The sequence below is a fragment of the Fringilla coelebs genome (assembly GCF_963513975.1).
Source record: "Fringilla coelebs genome assembly, chromosome: 7".
NCBI lineage: Eukaryota > Metazoa > Chordata > Aves > Passeriformes > Fringillidae > Fringilla > Fringilla coelebs.
Window position 1 is genome coordinate 15396178 of NC_140035.1, and position 17434 is coordinate 15413611.

General features: G+C 48.8%; 2 protein-coding genes across 5 annotated transcripts in view; one reads left to right on the forward strand and one right to left on the reverse strand.

Annotated features, from left to right (window-relative positions):
* Positions 1–277: 277 nt before the first annotated feature.
* Positions 278–5794, forward strand: VIL1 (villin 1; the record flags this gene model as incomplete). 2 transcript variants are annotated; one of them, XM_084209123.1, is made up of 19 exons in its annotated part: positions 278–352; positions 555–629; positions 770–966; positions 1228–1336; positions 1599–1709; positions 1809–2011; positions 2516–2594; positions 2704–2802; positions 2899–3052; positions 3162–3262; positions 3397–3534; positions 3689–3847; positions 3927–4106; positions 4198–4343; positions 4438–4582; positions 4861–5049; positions 5207–5275; positions 5456–5593; positions 5681–5794. In XM_084209123.1, the coding sequence occupies 19 exons, from the start codon at positions 278–280 to the stop codon at positions 5792–5794; spliced, it is 2481 nt and encodes an 826-aa protein (XP_084065249.1). The 2 variants fall into 2 exon arrangements, with proteins under 2 accessions (XP_084065249.1, XP_084065250.1); XM_084209124.1 differs by having other exon boundaries at positions 3927–4096; positions 4206–4343.
* A 680-nt stretch (positions 5795–6474) lies between these two features.
* USP37 (ubiquitin specific peptidase 37) overlaps positions 6475–17434 on the reverse strand; it is a 33753-nt gene continuing 22793 nt past the window's right edge. The window contains exons 19-24 of one of the 3 annotated variants that reach the window (XM_084209499.1): positions 16234–16400; positions 14362–14422; positions 12106–12221; positions 11146–11215; positions 10494–10632; positions 6475–9912 (exon numbers count right to left, since the gene is read on the reverse strand). In XM_084209499.1, the coding sequence (XP_084065625.1) occupies positions 9825–9912; positions 10494–10632; positions 11146–11215; positions 12106–12221; positions 14362–14422; positions 16234–16400 (641 nt within the window). In that variant the 3' untranslated portion in view covers positions 6475–9824. Of the gene's footprint in view, positions 9913–10493; positions 10633–11145; positions 11216–11716; positions 12222–14361; positions 14423–16233; positions 16401–17434 lie in introns of those variants that run through there. The other 2 variants (XR_014616315.1, XM_084209500.1) reach the window with 2 other exon arrangements.

Consider the following 17434-nt stretch of genomic DNA (forward strand, 5'->3'; position numbering starts at 1 on the left):
GCTGCACCTTCCCAACCTGGACCCTGGTACGGACTCATTAGCTGCAGTGCCAGCCAAGCTGAGGGCATGGCAGCCCCACCTGTGTGCCACAGTGCTGGGGGTCCTTCACCCTGTGCAGCTCTGTAGAGGGGGGTTTACTGCTGGGCTTTCTGCAGAGCAAGCAGAGAAGCAGATGGCACAGCAGGTTGGCTGTGTCCCAGCTCTTAATGACACTGCCTGCCATTAACGAGGGTGTTGCCAATGCTGGCAGGTCCCCTTGCCGGTGGTACCTGTCACCATGGTGGAGCTCAGCGCCAAAGTCTCCAGGACACTGAACAAGACCACGCCGGGCATCCAGATATGGCGAATTGAGGTGGGAACGGGGGCACATCACTGGGGCTGCCTTGGGGGGGTCTCTGTGAGGGAAGATCCTCCTTTGTGTCCTCAGTACCTGGGTCTGGGGGTCTCAGTGCAGCATCCAGGGTTAAACCCAGCAGCTCCCAGTGCTGGGGGCAGTGGGGTGCGTGGGGCTGGGGGTTTCCCCACCAGGGCTGATGTCTCCCTTCTTTCTGCAGAACATGGAGATGGTGCCAGTGCCCACCAAAAGCTACGGCAACTTCTACGAGGGCGATTGCTACGTCCTGTTGTCGGTAGGGAAGTCAGGGGTCTCACAGGGAACTGGGAACGGGCTCTGCCCTGAGGGGGCCGGGTGCAGGGGGGGATGTCTGTGGCCAGCGTGGCCTGGGGACACAGGGGCTCTTCTAGCGGGGACCGGTGTCCTGCACTGCAGACCCGCAAGTCTGGGAGCAACTTCAGCTACGACATCCACTACTGGCTGGGCAAGGAGTCGAGCCAGGATGAGCAGGGGGCGGCGGCCATCTACACCACGCAGATGGATGATCACCTGGGCTCCGTGGCCGTGCAGCACCGCGAGGCCCAGGGACACGAGAGCGAGACCTTCCGCGCCTACTTCAAGCAGGGACTCATGTATGTCAGTCACCCCATGCTCCTGTTCCCATGGTGGGTGACACTGGGGAGGGCTCCTGTGGAGACATGCCCAGCGGAGATGGGGACAGCTCTGTCTCAGTGAGGTGGGGGGAGGAAGAAGGAGGATGTGGAGCTAGGCTCCATCTATCCATTACCACGTGTGTGTACCCTGAACACCACCCTGTGCACAGAGGTGGGAGGGAGACCCCAGTGGTGTGAGGAGGGGGACTCAGGGCTGACACCATGTCTGTCCCCTCCCAGCTATAAGAAGGGTGGGGTGGCCTCAGGCATGAAGCATGTGGAGACAAACACCTACAACGTCCAGCGACTGCTGCATGTGAAGGGCAAGAAGAATGTGGTGGCAGGAGAGGTGAGTCATGGGATGTGTGGAGTCTGGATCATGATCAGGCCAGAGCTACCCCCAGACACAGATGCCTTCAAGCAAGGCACACAGTGGGTGTGGGATGATGCTGCCCTGCCTTGCAACTGCTCCTCAGAAAGCCCCTCTCAGGGAAGGGAGGAGCAATATAGGCTGGAGGCCTCTATTCCTGAGTGAGAGGGGCTGCAGAGCTGTGGGGATCCAGGCATTCTGCTGCTTGCCACCCACCCTTCTCAATCCCGTCCTGCTGCAGGTGGAGATGAGCTGGAAAAGCTTCAACAGAGGAGATGTATTCCTGCTGGACCTGGGCCAGCTCATCATCCAGTGGAACGGCCCTGAGAGCAACCGAAACGAGAGGCTGAGGGTATGGCCAGGGAGTCCCAAGGTCCCCTCCTGGAGGGGGGGGAGGGTCACTAGCCACCCTCTCTCTCATCTGGGCTTATCCCTTCTCCCCTGGCTGCAGGCAATGACCCTGGCCAAGGATATCCGGGACCGGGAACGTGGGGGCCGTGCCAAGGTGGGCGTGGTGGATGGTGAGGATGAGGATGCCTCACCAGGACTCATGAAGGTCCTTAAGCATGTGCTGGGTGAGAAGAGGGACATCCAGCCCGCCATCCCTGATGACAAAGTGGACCAGAAACTCAAATCCTCCCTCAAGCTCTACCAGTGAGTTGTAGGGGGTGGGTTACACATGGGGCATTTTCCATGGTGTTAGAGGGAGCCAGCAGCCACCTCTGCTATGTCCCACAACTCCCAGCCCCATGGACAGACACCAAGAAGGGTCAAAGCTACAGCAGGAGTGGGGATAAGTCCTTTGTGTGCCATTGGAGCTAGAGGAATCCCAGTTGCCAAGAGGACTGGCACCCGATAGAGATGCTCATGCAAGCATCACCTTTGTATGCTGTGGCAAAGCGCCTCAGTGGCCCCGTAACATCTGACAGCCCTCTGTCCCTTCTTGTGGCCACGAGTGAACTGCCTGGCAGGGCAAGCTACAAACGAGTTGGCCACCATGGCACAGCCAGAGAGCCCCTGGGCACCACCTGTGTCATGATCTGGATGGGGAAGGGGATGGGGAGGGAACAGTCCCACTAAGCCCGACCACCCTGTGATGGGGACGGGGTTTTCCAATCCACTTCCTAAGCCTTTTTTCATCTCTTTTTCTCCTGTCAGTGTCTCCAATGCCAGTGGAAACCTGGTCATACAGGAGGTGGCAATTCGACCCCTAACTCAAGACATGCTCCTGCACGAGGTCTGTCACACATGGGATGCTTGGGGGTGCCCAGTTTCCTTGGCAGATTTAATCCTTCAAAAGCTGAATCACCTTAAGTCCTAATTTCTGTTGTTGCCCCTTCTTCAAGGACTGCTACATCCTTGATCAAGGAGGTATCAAGATCTTCGTCTGGAAGGGCAAGAATGCCACCAAGGAGGAGAAGCAGCAGGCGATGAGCAGGGCGCTGGTGGGTGCCGGGTTAGGGGCTAGTTGTGCGATAGCCTGACTGCTCCCTGGGGTGCCAGGCACTCCATGGCCACGCTCTGTGTTTGGATCCCACCAGGGCTTCATCAAAGCCAAGAACTATCCAGACAGCACCAGTGTGGAAACAGAGAATGATGGATCTGAGTCAGCCGTCTTCAGGCAGCTCTTCCAAAAATGGACTGTCCCCAACCAGACCAGTGGGTTGGGCAAGACCCACACCGTGGGCAAAGTGGGTGAGTGTCTCCTTCCAACATGGAAGGACTTCTTGGATCGGGATGGGCAGGATGTGGGGAGCTCCTGTGGCCTGAGAGATTTGGCTCACCCCTCTGCCCTTCCCCACAGCCAAGGTGGAGCAGGTTAAGTTTGACGCTACCACGCTGCATGCCAAGCCCCAGATGGCTGCCCAGCAGAAGATGGTGGATGATGGATCTGGAGAAGTAGAGGTAGGGTGACCATGGAAGAATGTGGGACCCTCTCAGGTACCCCCTTTGCTATACCAGGGGCTGCTGTGGGGTCCAGGGTCTGATGGGCAGGAGGATGCACCAGCTCTGACAGCACTATGTCCCTGTCCCACCAGGTCTGGCGTGTAGAGAACAATGAGCTGGTGCCTGTAGAGAAGAAGTGGCTGGGCCATTTCTATGGCGGGGACTGCTACTTGGTGCTCTACACCTATTTTGTGGGGCCCAAGGTGAACCGCATCATCTACATCTGGCAGGTGAGACCTCCAGGTCACTGCCCCATGGGTGGGGGACAGGGGTGTTTCTCCCTGGACTGGGGGTGCTCTGCCCCTTGGGAGCAGCATGAGAGTTGCCTCCTCAAGAGGGCAAGGGGGGCTGTGATGGGTGCTGAGCCCCCTCTGCCCTGCCCAGGGCCGCCAAGCCAGCGCAGATGAGCTGGCTGCCTCTGCCTACCAAGCTGTGGCCCTGGACCAGAAGTACAACAACGAGCCCGTGCAGATCCGTGTCACCATGGGCAAGGAGCCGGCCCACCTGATGGCCATCTTCAAGGGCAAGATGGTGGTGTATGCGGTGAGCACGGGGATGTTGGGGCATGGGCCGGCCAGTGGGCTTGTGGCACCGGTGGTGACCTTCTGTGTCTGTCCCCCAGGGTGGCACATCACGGGCGGGCAGCACAGAGCCCACACCCTCCACCCGCCTCTTCCAAGTGCACGGCACCAACGAGTACAACACCAAGGCCTTTGAGGTGCCTGTCCGCGCCTCCTCCCTCAACTCCAATGACGTCTTTGTGCTCAAAACCCCCAGCTGCTGCTACCTCTGGTATGGGAAGGTGGGTACTGCTGGGCACTGGCGTGGGGGCCACCACCTCTTCCTCCTCTTCGGCCTGGGCCAGTGATGGAGCAGCTGTGCTTGCTTGTCAGGGCTGCAGCGGGGATGAACGTGAAATGGCCAAGACCGTGGCTGACATAATCTCCAAGATGGAGAAGCCAGTGATTGCAGAAGGGCAGGAGCCACCTGAGTTCTGGCTGGCCCTGGGGGGCAAGTCCCAGTATGCCAGTAACAAGAGGTACCAGTCTGTCCCTACCCATGCCCAGGGGTAAGATGGGCCACCAGTCCCCACGCAGGGTGAGCTTCATTCCCATCACGTTGACCCCTCTCAGGCTGCAGGAGGAGAACCCCTCTGTGCCCCCCCGACTCTTTGAGTGCTCCAACAAGACAGGCACCTTCTTGGCCACAGAGATCATAGACTTCACCCAGGATGATATGGAGGAGAGTGATGTTTACCTACTGGACACCTGGGACCAGGTGAGCTGGGGGAGCATGAAGCGGGGGACAGACCTTTGATGCCACAAGTTGATGTTCCAGCAGTTGGAGGACCTGCATCAGCCAGAGTTGGTGGGATGAGAGGCTGGAAACCTGTCTACACGTGGTCCCATGATGCTTTTTTCTGGCCTTCTTGTTCCAGGGAATGCTGAGGATGATCTCCCAGTGTCCTTCCCCATGGACAGAGCCCATGTGCTTCCAACCGGGGCCCCAGAGGGCTCCATCTCACCCCAGTGGTGGACACAGTAACTTTATTGCAGGTTTTCCTCTGGATTGGGAAAGGCGCCAATGAGTCAGAGAAGGAGGCGGCAGCAGTGATGGCACAGGAGTACCTGCGGAGCCACCCCAGTGGGCGTGACCTTGACACCCCCATCATTGTGGTGAAGCAGGGCTATGAGCCCCCCACCTTCACCGGCTGGTTCCTGGCCTGGGACCCTCTCAACTGGGATGTGAGTCATAGGGGAGAAAGGTTTGAAAGATCAGGGAGTCCCTCTGCAGAAGGGAGCAGATGTGGGACTGGCCCCAGGAGCATCTCCAGAGTGTGGGCAGCAGCTTGCCTGACCCCTGTGCACGCTGAGGGGCTGAGCACTTTTGTCTCCTTCCCAGGACAGGAAATCCTACGAGACGCTGAGAGCTGAGCTGGGCGATGAGAGCAGCCTTGGGCAGCTCACCTCAGTAAGTGGCACAAGGAGAAAGGCAGCTGGGCTGGGTGGGGACACAGAAAGCCCTCCCATCCCCTAGGCCGGTGACAGGAGGAGCTGCAAGGACAGATCCTCAGTGAGCACACACCTGTAGCCAGCCTGGTGCCTCCATCCCTGGGCCGGGCCCTGATGTGACTCTGCACCCCCCATTCAGGTGATCACATCCAGGGAAGAGGTCTTCACTGCCACCACCACCCTCGTCCCCACCAAACTGGAGACCTTCCCCTTGGATGTGCTGGTGAACACCTCTGCTGAGGACCTGCCCCGGGGTGTGGATCCCAGCAGGAAGGAGGTAAGATGAGGCCAGAGGGCTGCTGGAGGGGAACACAGGGAAAGCCCCTCCCAGTTCTTCAGCTCAGCCTCCTTTCTCTGGCCCCAGGACCACCTCTCCGATGCGGACTTCCAGGCTGTTTTTGGCATGAGCCGCTCTGCCTTCAGCAGCCTGCCCTTGTGGAAACAACAGAACCTCAAGAAGGACAAAGGACTCTTCTAGGGCAGGAGCCTGGGCACAGGAACAATCCCAGCTCTTTAGCAAATAAAATAAGTATGAAAAACAGAGCTGTGGTCTCTCCTCTCCAGCCTCAAGGCCCAGCCCCAGGTGTGGGTGTTTTTGGTTAAGAGCTGGCACACAGAGACACAGGACTTGACTGGGCACTGGCAGCACAGGGGAGAACCCTCAGCTCCTTTTCCCTGAGGCCTTCCTTTGTCCTCGCTGTGCTCAGAGGTGATGCACAGGCTGGGCATGCTCGAGGTGCCAGGACTCTCCCATCCAGGCACCTGCAGCTCCGGGCTAAAGGTCCAGTGTACAGCTGGAGCCACTCCCTGCCTTATCACTTGAACTGCAGTAAATACATGTGGTACCAAAGGTAAATGAGAGGACACTGTGCCTGCCGGGACAGACACCAGGGATCACTTGTCCTTGGACCCAGGAGGGGAGGAGGGCGCCTCCCTTCTACTTGGGCTCTAAAGGGATGCTGAGAGGCACTGAGGTGTCTCCCCTGGGGACATACCTCTCTCAGGGGGGCAGGATGGACATGTGCTGAGGGGCACTGAACACATACAGGATGCTCCCAGGCAACCGAGCAAAGTTCCAATGCAGAAGGGGAGGCAGAGGTGTAGTGCCCAGCAAGAGCCAGCAGAAATAAGATTCCAAATCAATAGAGGGTTAATAAAGAGGTTTTAATTTCACAAAAATCTATCTACACATCATTTAAAAACGGGCAGGGGGAACCCAAGAGCAAAAACTGTAAAGAATAGAGAGGAACAGGTCTGCTAAAACACAGAGAAAAGCACTGCTCCACATCAACAGTGTAAAGAACCAGAAAGTCAGGGTGCAGGCAGAAGCCAGTGGGAGGCAAGGCTGGAGTCTGGCAGCAAACCACATGGACAGCAGCTGCCAGGGGTCCTGCACCCCTTTTTCTCTCTTTGGCGGGCAATTACAGGGATAATTAGCTCCATTAAAACAAAGCAGATGAGTTATTCCCAGCCCCACGATGTTCCCCACCTGCTTCATGCCAGGCTGAACTGAAGCAGGAAGTGCTGAGCTGGCAATCAGCACTTCCCCTCCTCGGATGCAGGACGGGCAGGAAGATGCACGGGCGATCTTATCTGTGCTGCACTGAGCAGGGGGAAGGCGAGGCCGAGGCCACAGGTGCTGCAGAGCTCCGCGCTCTCCTCCCGTCAGTCCCACTCTGCTGCTCCGGCTGGGAAAACAGTCCTTGCTCTGCAAAGGCTCTTTGTGCAGCCCTGCTAGCCAGGGCTCCCCAGGGACCCGCACACAAGCTCCAGTTCAGTGACACCAAAGCTCTGCCCCTCTCAGATTAGGGGTGTAAATCAAGAGCAAATTATCGCAGTCAGACAATGAAGAGACGAAAGGAACAGAGGGACGGGAGTTCCTTGAATTTCTGTGCTGAATCACACTTGTACTAAACTAGGTTGATTCAGAAGTGGGTAAATGTTTAACTGAGGAAGAGTTAGTACATGTTCAGGGCCCACGACTAAGCTTCACCTACCTATACCCAAGGACAGGTATCCCACATGGAAGGGCCAACCTTACTGAACTGGCTGCTGCAACAGTGTGAGCAGTGGGAATGACACAACTGGTGGGCAGCACATCTCTTGAGAATTACACACCTGTCATCCTCCCCCCTGCTCTTGGGCAGGGAAAAAGCTGGCTTCTGCAAGGAAGGGGCTCTGTGGACACTCCTGCCCGGGTGAAGGTGCAACTGAGCTGCCATATGCCAAACAAAAAAAGCTTAAATTATAGTATATGTCTGCAAATTTTCAATGACTAGAATAACAAGCAAGAACTTCTCATAACACAAGGAACACTGTTTTCAAGCACCAGCTTTTTCACCTTGATCCAAGCAAAACTGGTTTTAAACAAAAGTTACTGCACTGAAAAATCAGGCTATGTTTGCTTTTATTATAAATTAACTGGAGTGCAGCGCCTTGTAAAAACAACCTTGCCACCCAAAAAAGCAGAGCTGACTTCTGATACTACAGGAATACCAGTTATTTACAGCACAAGCATAGGATGTGCTTGGGGAAAACAGGTTTGCCCTCTGGACGGAGCAGTCCATCACATTCGCAGGGCGATCAGTTCAAAGGACAACTCCCATGTCACCACCTCTTCCCGTCGCCCAGAATTCAACCAAAATTAGTACTGACAATACAAAAGTATAATGCTTTGTAATAAATTAACACACCCCCCCCTCGGGCTGCATCTCACCAGATAAACACCCTGGCATGTCTGCAGCCAAGCCTTTGCTGCTGGCCTGGAGGCCAGGAAGATGCCACCGTGACCAGGGCCCCTGGGCTCGCCCCACCTGGGGACTGGGAGGGAGGTCAGTCTCACCGCACCAGGGTCCCCCAAGTGCTCGGGGTGGGGAGGACACCGACGCTGTCACTTGCTGCTTCGAACAAGTGGGAAGAGGCCCCTGAGGGCAGTGACACACCCTGCCGGGATGAACTCCAGTGTGGAAGTGCCCGTGAAAGGTGCCTGCCGTCTCCTAAATCGATGGTTTTGTCTGCTTTGCTGCAGCCAATTTATTCCTGAGAAACTCCTAATGATAGTTTAAAAAACTTACAAACTATCTCAACGGCAAAAAAAGGTGATTATCTTCCTTTTTTTCCTTAAAGAAGTCTTTCATCTCTAAAACTCAGGCTGCAAAAATCAAAACTAGAGGCCAAAACAAGAGCAACTACTCTGCTTACAGCAACAACTTCTCCCAAATGAGTAAATACCGGTGAAAGGAAACATCTGCCCCTCCTTAATTAGTGCAAAGGTGCTGAAAAAAAATGAACTTAATAGGCTTCTCCCCCCACTGCTGAAACAAGCTATAAAAGGAGCATCATGCTTCTAAACCCAGCAGATAGCATCACTTCTTCCTAACCATGTTCTGTTAATGCTGAGCAAGGGCCTTCTGAAAGCTTTCCACCTGGTTAATTTCACAGTTTGAGCACTCTTGCACTCCTCAAAGAGGAGAACTGAGACATGGCTGCAGAACAAAGCCTCTTACCCTGGGGTAACACAAGACCATGGCAAGACCACAGTTCAGTCACAGGGCAGTTCAAGTGCCAGGTGCTGCACAGGAAGGGTAATGCCAGAACAGTCCTTCCATCCCAAAACTGTAGCTCACCTCCTGCCACTGCTCTGTCTGCTCCAGGTACTCAGCTCTCCCAGAGTCACATCGGAGCAGCCCTAAGCAACACAACTCCAGTGTGAAACACAGCACACCCAACGAGAGACCTCGCCTCTCCAAACGGCACTGATGCAACAACCTCATGGAGAAAATGCAATCAAATAACAGAACTTGTAAAACAAAAGAAATCACATATATAATCTCACGTCTAAATGAGGATGACAGTGAATGGTGTAAAAAAACAACAGAGCTGCCACCAGGTATCAATACATTCCACAGCACCGACAGTTTGTTTCCTGGAACTGCACGGAAATCGCAGCGCGCTTACAAACCCATGAATGTCACAACGCATCAGCTTGAGTGATTCCAAAATGCCTGTGAGCCAGATGACTGGCAAGAGCCTGCTCAGTGATCTGGCTTTCCAGTGAATATTACTAACACAACACACGCCAGGTTACAGTCTATTGCTTAAATTGCTCTTGGAGAAAAGAAACAAAAGCGCCAAGTGATATGTAAATCTTCGCCACTCACGTCTCACAGGTGAATGGGCTTTTAAAGTCGAGTCTCTTTTTGCACTATTTTTTAAACCAGTTTATGAGCAGCTGTAGTCTTGTGGCTTGTTACAACTCTTTAAGGCTCCATGCTGACAAAATCATTTGAGAAACATTGAAAATTTCACCACAGGAGGGTCGCTCTGGATGTCAAGGTTTAAACACAAAGTTCAGGCCCAGGACTTGCACAGATGGTTCAACAAACCGAGCGTCCCGTATTTCTACCTTTTGTCTCATGTTTTGGCCCTGAGCTGTTTGTTACTCCTGCATGGCTGGCACAAGTTCAGAATCTTCCTTGCTCCTCAGGAGGAACAAGGTGTTTTACTCTTCACAGAGGCTGACGAACCGATCTTCCTACTTCCATGCTAAGTGGCTGTGCATTTTTTTCTGTTTCTAGTAACTCATCGAAGATATCTCTAGAACAGAAGGAAAGACCAACAGTGAAAATTTTGTACAACAACAAATCACTACATAAGAGCCCTGAGGGAATCAGCAACTGGATTTACTCCACAAACTCAAGCATTACAAATCCTGGCAAAGAGAGATGTCTAATCTGACATCTCCACGCAGCAGCAACAATAGAAGAGGGGGATACAAACAGTCTTCAGTTCTGTGTGCCTGAAAACATTTCTACCTACAAACCTCATTTTGGCTCTGTCCTGAGATGACCATGGCTGTAACAACACAACTGTTAGGAGCAGGGGTAAGAGCATTTACAAATATCACAGCACTTATGGAAAAAAACCCAAGCTCCATTATGATTCCTGGCGTAACACATGCACTGAGACATGGAATCCCGTTCTTAAAATACAATTAAATGTATTTATTAAAACACTATGCATTATTGACATGCAATCCCACACCTCTGAACTCCGAGCACTTAAATTTTGTTATTCTGGAGACATGTTTCATCCCAGCAGAGGACCAGAGGAAGAGAAGCCCTTTTCCTCACAAGCAGCAGGTAATTTCTAGGAGCAAAATTCCCCAAGACACCTACTTGTGCATGTAGAAGAAGATGTATCCGCTTCGGTCTCTGTCACACTGAACGGTGGTCTCTAGAGTTCTAGAGACTTCCAGGTCATTGTAGGTGAACCAGGACTGCTTCTTGATATCATAGACATCACTGATATAATGACCTTAACAACAGAATCACAGAATGGTTTGGGTTGGAAGGGACCTCAAAGGTTATCCTGCTCCAAACTGCCTGCCATGGGCAGGAACACCTTCCACTACACCAGGCTGCCCAGGGCTTTATCCAGCCTGGCTTTGAACACGTCTGGGAATGGGGCAGCCACAACTTCTCTGCACATCTTTCCATGTTGCACTTCAGCCAGTGAGCTGGTTAGCTAGGTACCCTGGTTCAGCCACCTGTGTCACATTTAAATGCTAAAAGACCCTTAAGATCCTGGTCCCTCAATCAGCTGGTAACAAGCACAAGCAATTCTACAGAGCCCATTAGCTGTACGTTTCTTTCATGCCATAGTCAGGCACCATGATATCCCCAACCTGCTCCCCCATCAGCAAGTCATGACAGAAGATTTGCTTTGCTGCCTGAATTCTTTCCTATAAATAATTATGCTATGGTAATTCTGTATTACAGATTTTTCAAGCTAGGTAAGAGATGAAAAATAAAATGTGGCATCTTTTACCTGAAGATGATGTGCTTCCAATATGGCTGACAATGCTGATAAGACGATAGGAGTGAGGAAGCTCTCCTGTCTGGGGAAAAAAAAAAAAGTACAATTAAAGCTTTCAGGCATTCTTTTTTCCCCCACATAGCTTATGGACAAGATGAATTATACCTGAGATATCGACTTTGGCTACTGTATTCCCTGCAAACCAGTGAAGGATTACAGAAACAGACACCCTGCTTCACACCAAACAAGGAGTCCTTCCAGAAGTGGGAAATGTGTATTTAATCTATCAGCAAGCCAATGAGCATGCCAAGGAGCCTCTCTGACCTCAGAACAGATGCTGACATGAGCTCTACACTGCAAAGTTTTCTAAACAACCATTTCCTGAGCAACTTCCACTGATGTCAGAATTAATCCAGCAAATAAACAGAAAAGCCAAAAAGGAACACCATGCTTACTTCTGAAATATCAAAGACATACCACTGATAATGGTACACAGATTCAACAGCTAATACCGGATATGTAGCCCAAATTCTTGTCCTGCACCTGTAATGTCAGTGGACAACACCCTCTTTACATACAGGAAACATGCTCTTTCTATTCAATGGCTTTTGACAATTTATTTTTTAATACTCTCTTGACCAGGAAATGTTACCTCTAGAATTCACTGACAATACTGTCAAAGAGAGTATCTCAGAGAAACTCAGAAGGTCTCTGCAGCTAATTTTTTGGTTGGTTGGTTTTTTTGGTTTCTTTTTTTTTTCTTTTTTTTTTTTTTTTTTGTTTGCTTTAGTTTGGGTTGGGTTTTTTTGTAATTAAAATAACACGGTAAGACTTATGTACAGAAATTTTCTATGTTTTCACTTCAGAATACATCATAACTTTCTAGCCTCTACACCTGCTCTGTAAAACTACCTTCAAGACTATAAAGAATAGCTATATTTCTCAGCTGGCTTTTGAAATCATGGATCACACCTCAGCATTTCTTTTCAGCTCTTCTGCTTCAGCTTCTGAATACTCCATGTCCAGAACATCCTCATTGCCAGAGTCTTCATCAGAGCCAACACTGTCCAGGAGAGAGCTGTTAAACTCTAGATAGCAAGGAAACAATGATAACTGCATGAGAAGCTGTGGACCACACAGGAATTTACAACAGGTTGAGGTACATCTACCCACATAAACAGGCGAAATAAAATTTCAAGCTTTATTTTTAAGGAAAACAAGGGGATAGTCGAATTTCAAAAAAAAATCGCTTGTCCTTTTCCAACTTGTCAGAGCAACAGTTAAGTATCTCGGATTTAATTTTAGCACCATCTCCCTCATACTTTTCCAAAAGGGCACTATGGCAATGACAGCTGGGTGACAAAAGAGCAGTTAACACCCAACTGGCTCTGGAGCACCAATGGGCTGCAGACAGGACAGACAGCAAAAGAAGGACAGCCAGTCTGGTCAGTGAGCTGAGAGTTCCTGCAATGAGAAGCTATGAATTACAGTTTTAACTATAAGTTGCACGAACAAAGTGTATTTTTGAATTAAAACTGGCATCAAAATGCTACTGCTGGCAGCAGGCATCTTTTCATTGTTTTCAATGGTAAGAAGGCTGCTCACCACAGGAACTTCCAGTTTGCTTGGCTGAGCAAAATGCACGCAGCTTTCTGTAAAGAGCCGGAAGGCACCACTGCTCCCTGTACATGCTGTTCCACACTTCCCGGGGTTCTGCAGCTACCCAACTAATTTAAGATTTTGTACAGTTCTCATTAGGAGAAGTAGCTATGCTTTCACCAGTTAAATTAAAGCTGTGGAGTCCCGGGTAGATGAGAAGTTGAGATTAACAGGACACTGCTCAGGAATTTTTTCTCATCTGTTTTCAAGAGACTATCACGCCAGCTGTGATGGAGTTGTTTTGCCAAAGAGATTCTCACACTGTTTGTCCTGTTAAATCATCAGTCACTGGATTAGTATAATCTTCTTGGGAAGTTTACAGATGACTCCCTTACTTAACTGGGAATCCTTTGCTGCTGCTTTCCACACTCACTTGGGCTGTTTCTAGACTACAGCCTAGAAACACAGCCACCTTGGTAGGTCTGTGCACGAAGCACCTGCCAAAGGAATTGCTCAGGGCCACTTCCACAACGGTGCCAGGATGACTACTGGTTCTCTGCTTATGGCATCACTGGGATCCCTCATGAGACAAATGTGACCAGCTCTGCATTCAAGATAATGTACATCTCCTTGAACAGCTGTTTTCTGATGCCTTACAAACGAGACAGTAGCAAGGAAATGCTCATGTTTAAGCCAAGCAACTGCAAATCGAGGAGATGAAAGATTTCTAGTCTTGAATTCTTCCTGGATATCAATCAAGGAAAACTCAAGAAGGACTGGTCACTTAGTCTGTCAGAGCTCAGGGTGAGGGATGCCTAAGCAGCATTCAACTCCTCTTCAGGAACTGACACAGGTTCATCCAGCAACAACTGAGGGCCTTTGAAAGGCCCTGAGCAACTACAAGTATCTTAACACAATACTTTATTATCCCTCCCTCTCCCTCTTTGGAGCAGGAATTTTCTCTCAGTTATGCTTTGCTCTGCCAGATTGTATGAAGTCACTTGCATGCCAGCCTCACACAAATGTTAAACAGTGCCTGAGGAGGCCTACAGCACTGTCTGGACTTGGAGGAGACAGCACATTTTGGGTTTCTTTCTTCACCCCCAACAGCTATACCTTGCAGTGATGTCTGTCCCCCTCCCATCCCATATCTGATAGAAACAGCACTGATTCATTTTTCCAGGCAAGGCTAGGGTATTTATTAATCAGCCCTAAAATAGCAATTCAAGTAACAAATAATCCTTATGCTCTGACTAGGGCCATTAGCATGCTGGGTTTGCTGGGAATGCAAAGTTTCAAGATCCACCGTACTTTCTCTAAATTAATATTATTCATTAGTGTATATTATATGTGTTGCTTATACTATATTACACATATCTCTCTATATCTCTATATCTAACTCAAAACTCAAGAGACCGAAGTAAGTAATTTTTCAGCTTAAGTTTTTCCTGGCATTTGCTTTCACAACCAAGAACAAGAAAAACTGACCTTGAGTGCCAAACACAACAAAGCATGCACCAAAAGAACATGAATCCCAGCTGTCTTACTGACAGGCAGGAGCTGCACTCATACACACATATCAATTTTCTCTCAAAAGCAACATACTGGAAGAACTTAAATAAGTTTCACCTTGTAGACTTAATTCCGTGGCTCGTTTGAGGTCATCATCCTCTTTCTGTTCTCGTGCCTCCTAATGGGGAGAGAACAAAACTTAGCTCATTGAGACATTTCACTGTTTAAAATTCTTGTGGTGCTCTTTTTCCATTGAAACCGCGCTGCTCTGGTTTCTACAACAAACCTGACATTGTAAATTAAAGGTTCTGTGTGAAGGAATGTTTGCAACCACCGAGAGTCCAATGTTCCCGTGCAACAGAACCTGGGACAAACCTTCATTAAGGCTTGTCAAAGCTCCTGAAGTTTGGTATGCAGCAGAGCGAGTCTCCAGTAACACCAAATGCTTTCCCTGGATCATTAATTTGAAAAGCATCTGAATGAATTTGTAACCCTGTGCTCAGAAAAGCTGTCACTTACACACAAAGCTCCTCACACTTCAGTAAAATTTAGTCTGTTTCTGACCAAAGCCAGCTGAGGACACAGTCATTAAATCCTCACAGATTTTGCTATTTTTAAGCCATTTGAAAGTGAAGCCCGTGGTTGTATCTAACAGGTGCAATCCACAAAGGCAGGATGCAAAACGACATCACTAAACAACCAGGTATTAAAAATATTACCATGACCAAGCAGCAAAGAAACCTCAAGTCAACAAACACGTCAAATGTTTGGATAATATCATGCCCCTATTCCTCCCACTGCTCTTGAAAGCCCAGAGCTACAGCAAGCCAGTCAATAATATTTAATGAGCTGGCTTCTTAATTTAGGGTTTGAGTGCTTTCAGCACACACTGAATGCAGCACCCCAACTATGTATTTCAAATCAAGATAACCACAGCTACCACATTTCCATGCCCAAATCATTAGAATAGCAGATTTTTGCTTCAGAACTGTAGCAGAAACACACTCAAAGGGCAGTTTTACATTATTAGCTTGAGGCCTTTTATCTCACTATTTCTAAAGGATTTGGGAATCTTTGTTAAACTACTCAGCATTGATGAATCAAAGCTACATCTGGCATGGAGCATACCAGCACCTCATAATGAGTAATGGGAGAGAAAAAAATCCAAGAGCCATGGAAACATCAGACCTCATAAGGAAAACCATGACAGCTTTGGTATTAAAAGAGAGCAGACAAGGGCACCTATTTAAAGGAAGACCTGGCTAAGTGCTTGCTTTATTCTCTGCTCCTTGGTTAAACTTGTAGAAATCAGTTACAGGTCTTGCACTTCAAGTGGAATACAGATAGTTAGCACACTCAAGAACCCCATTCTTTCCAAGCCTAATTTAAAGGACTTGTTTTCAACTAAATTATTTGGGATCCTTTTTCCACTATCCTAACAGAGAAGGATCATATAAATGCTCAGTTCCTACATTCTTCACTAAGCATCCCCTACTCTCTAGCACCAGAAACACACCTAGGACAGACACCTCTTTAGCCTGACCTGACATGGCCAATCTTAGCCATGGCTTTGAAACCTGCCTCTTTCACTAAGTCTTGACATGACACACTGCAAGAAACTGTCAGAGAAGCTAAAGGTGGGCTGGGATCTTGATGTCAGAGAGGAAGAGTTTAGTTGAGGTTATCATTGTTTTTAATATAATGTGACAAACCAGTGCACAAAAGTGCATGGGGAGCTCTGAGAAATCTGTAGGTCTGTGATGTGATACACAGGTTTCAAAGCACATTCAAAATGTGCCCAGATGTACCCAGTGTCATCACTCTACTGACACTGGAGCTAGAAGAAACCCAAACATTTTTCCATCTGGTTATGTCAAAAAAAAAGCAGAATAATTCCTTTGCAGTTACTGCCTGACTGCAAGATTTTCCTTTAGCTTTCAGGTAACCAGTGTTAGAAAAGACAACTTAAGAAAGCAAACTATTTCTTACTTGCTCTTGAAGGCTTTGAGCCAGTGCCTGCTGGAGTTCTTGTTCTTCCCTCTCTCTCTCCATATCGTACTGCTGCAGCCAGTCAACTTCCCCTTGGGAGCTTTCTGGAGTTTTGTTTTCTTTATTCTCATCAAAATCTTTAGTTATCTCAGTGAAATTGGCAGGACCTGAGGAATCACAAAGTACAGTTTATACTTTTCTGGGTCTTCTGTTTGTTACCAGCTAAGTCCTCTTTAAATCACCACAATCCTTGAAGCATAGTGACATCTATTGACAGGGAGTTCACCTGCCATAAAACACCCACACAGAAGTCAAATGGAAAAAGCTCCAAAGTGCAATATCATACTCATTTTAACTGGTGCACAATGAACCATTTGATTAATCCCTGAACCTGTTCTCTTCTTAGCTTTTATGTTCACTCAGAAACAGCAAGTTAACTACAGAAGCCACACACCACTTTTCCAGCCACGAACCTGAATTTCTCTATAAGAAAGCATGGATTATAAAAATTTGCATTGTATATTATACCTCAGAGTACTACAGATGAAGCCACAATAAAAGCCAAACCAAAAGCAAGAAGAAAAAAAGGCACAAATCCCAAGCACTGTTTAAATGTGCTACCTTTTGCTCCAAGAGCCTCAATCTTGAGAGCTCTATGTACAGCTTTAAAGGTGCCTGAAGATGGTAACTTTTTAGTTCACCCTTGAAGTGAACACAAGGGCAGAAACGCTTTACAGAACATCTGAAATGAACAATCATTCAACTGCTGCATACACTCCTGTAGTTGCAGGACACTTTGATTCTTGCTTGCAATTAACAAAGTGCAACATCTGCTCCAACAGCTATCAGGCAGCAGCACGTGAAACTTCATGGTTTTGTTGTGAGCAGACTTCAACATCTGCTGATTAGTTATTAACAAGGATAATACAAGGCAGTCTCAATATCTGTGAACCCTTAAACACAAGACCAACAGCACCAGAACCATAATCCATCAGTCTAATCCTTTCAAGATGAAAAAAAAAAAACCCAGAATGCCAGAATGTATAACATGAGCTTTGACAACTTTCAGTATAAGAAGAAATACAGAACTTATATTAAACACATACTTTTTGCTTAAGAGTCACAAAAAAGCCTTCAAATAATTACATTGTACTTTCCAAAGAAAACCTGGACAGAAATATGTTTTTATGGCCACATTTTA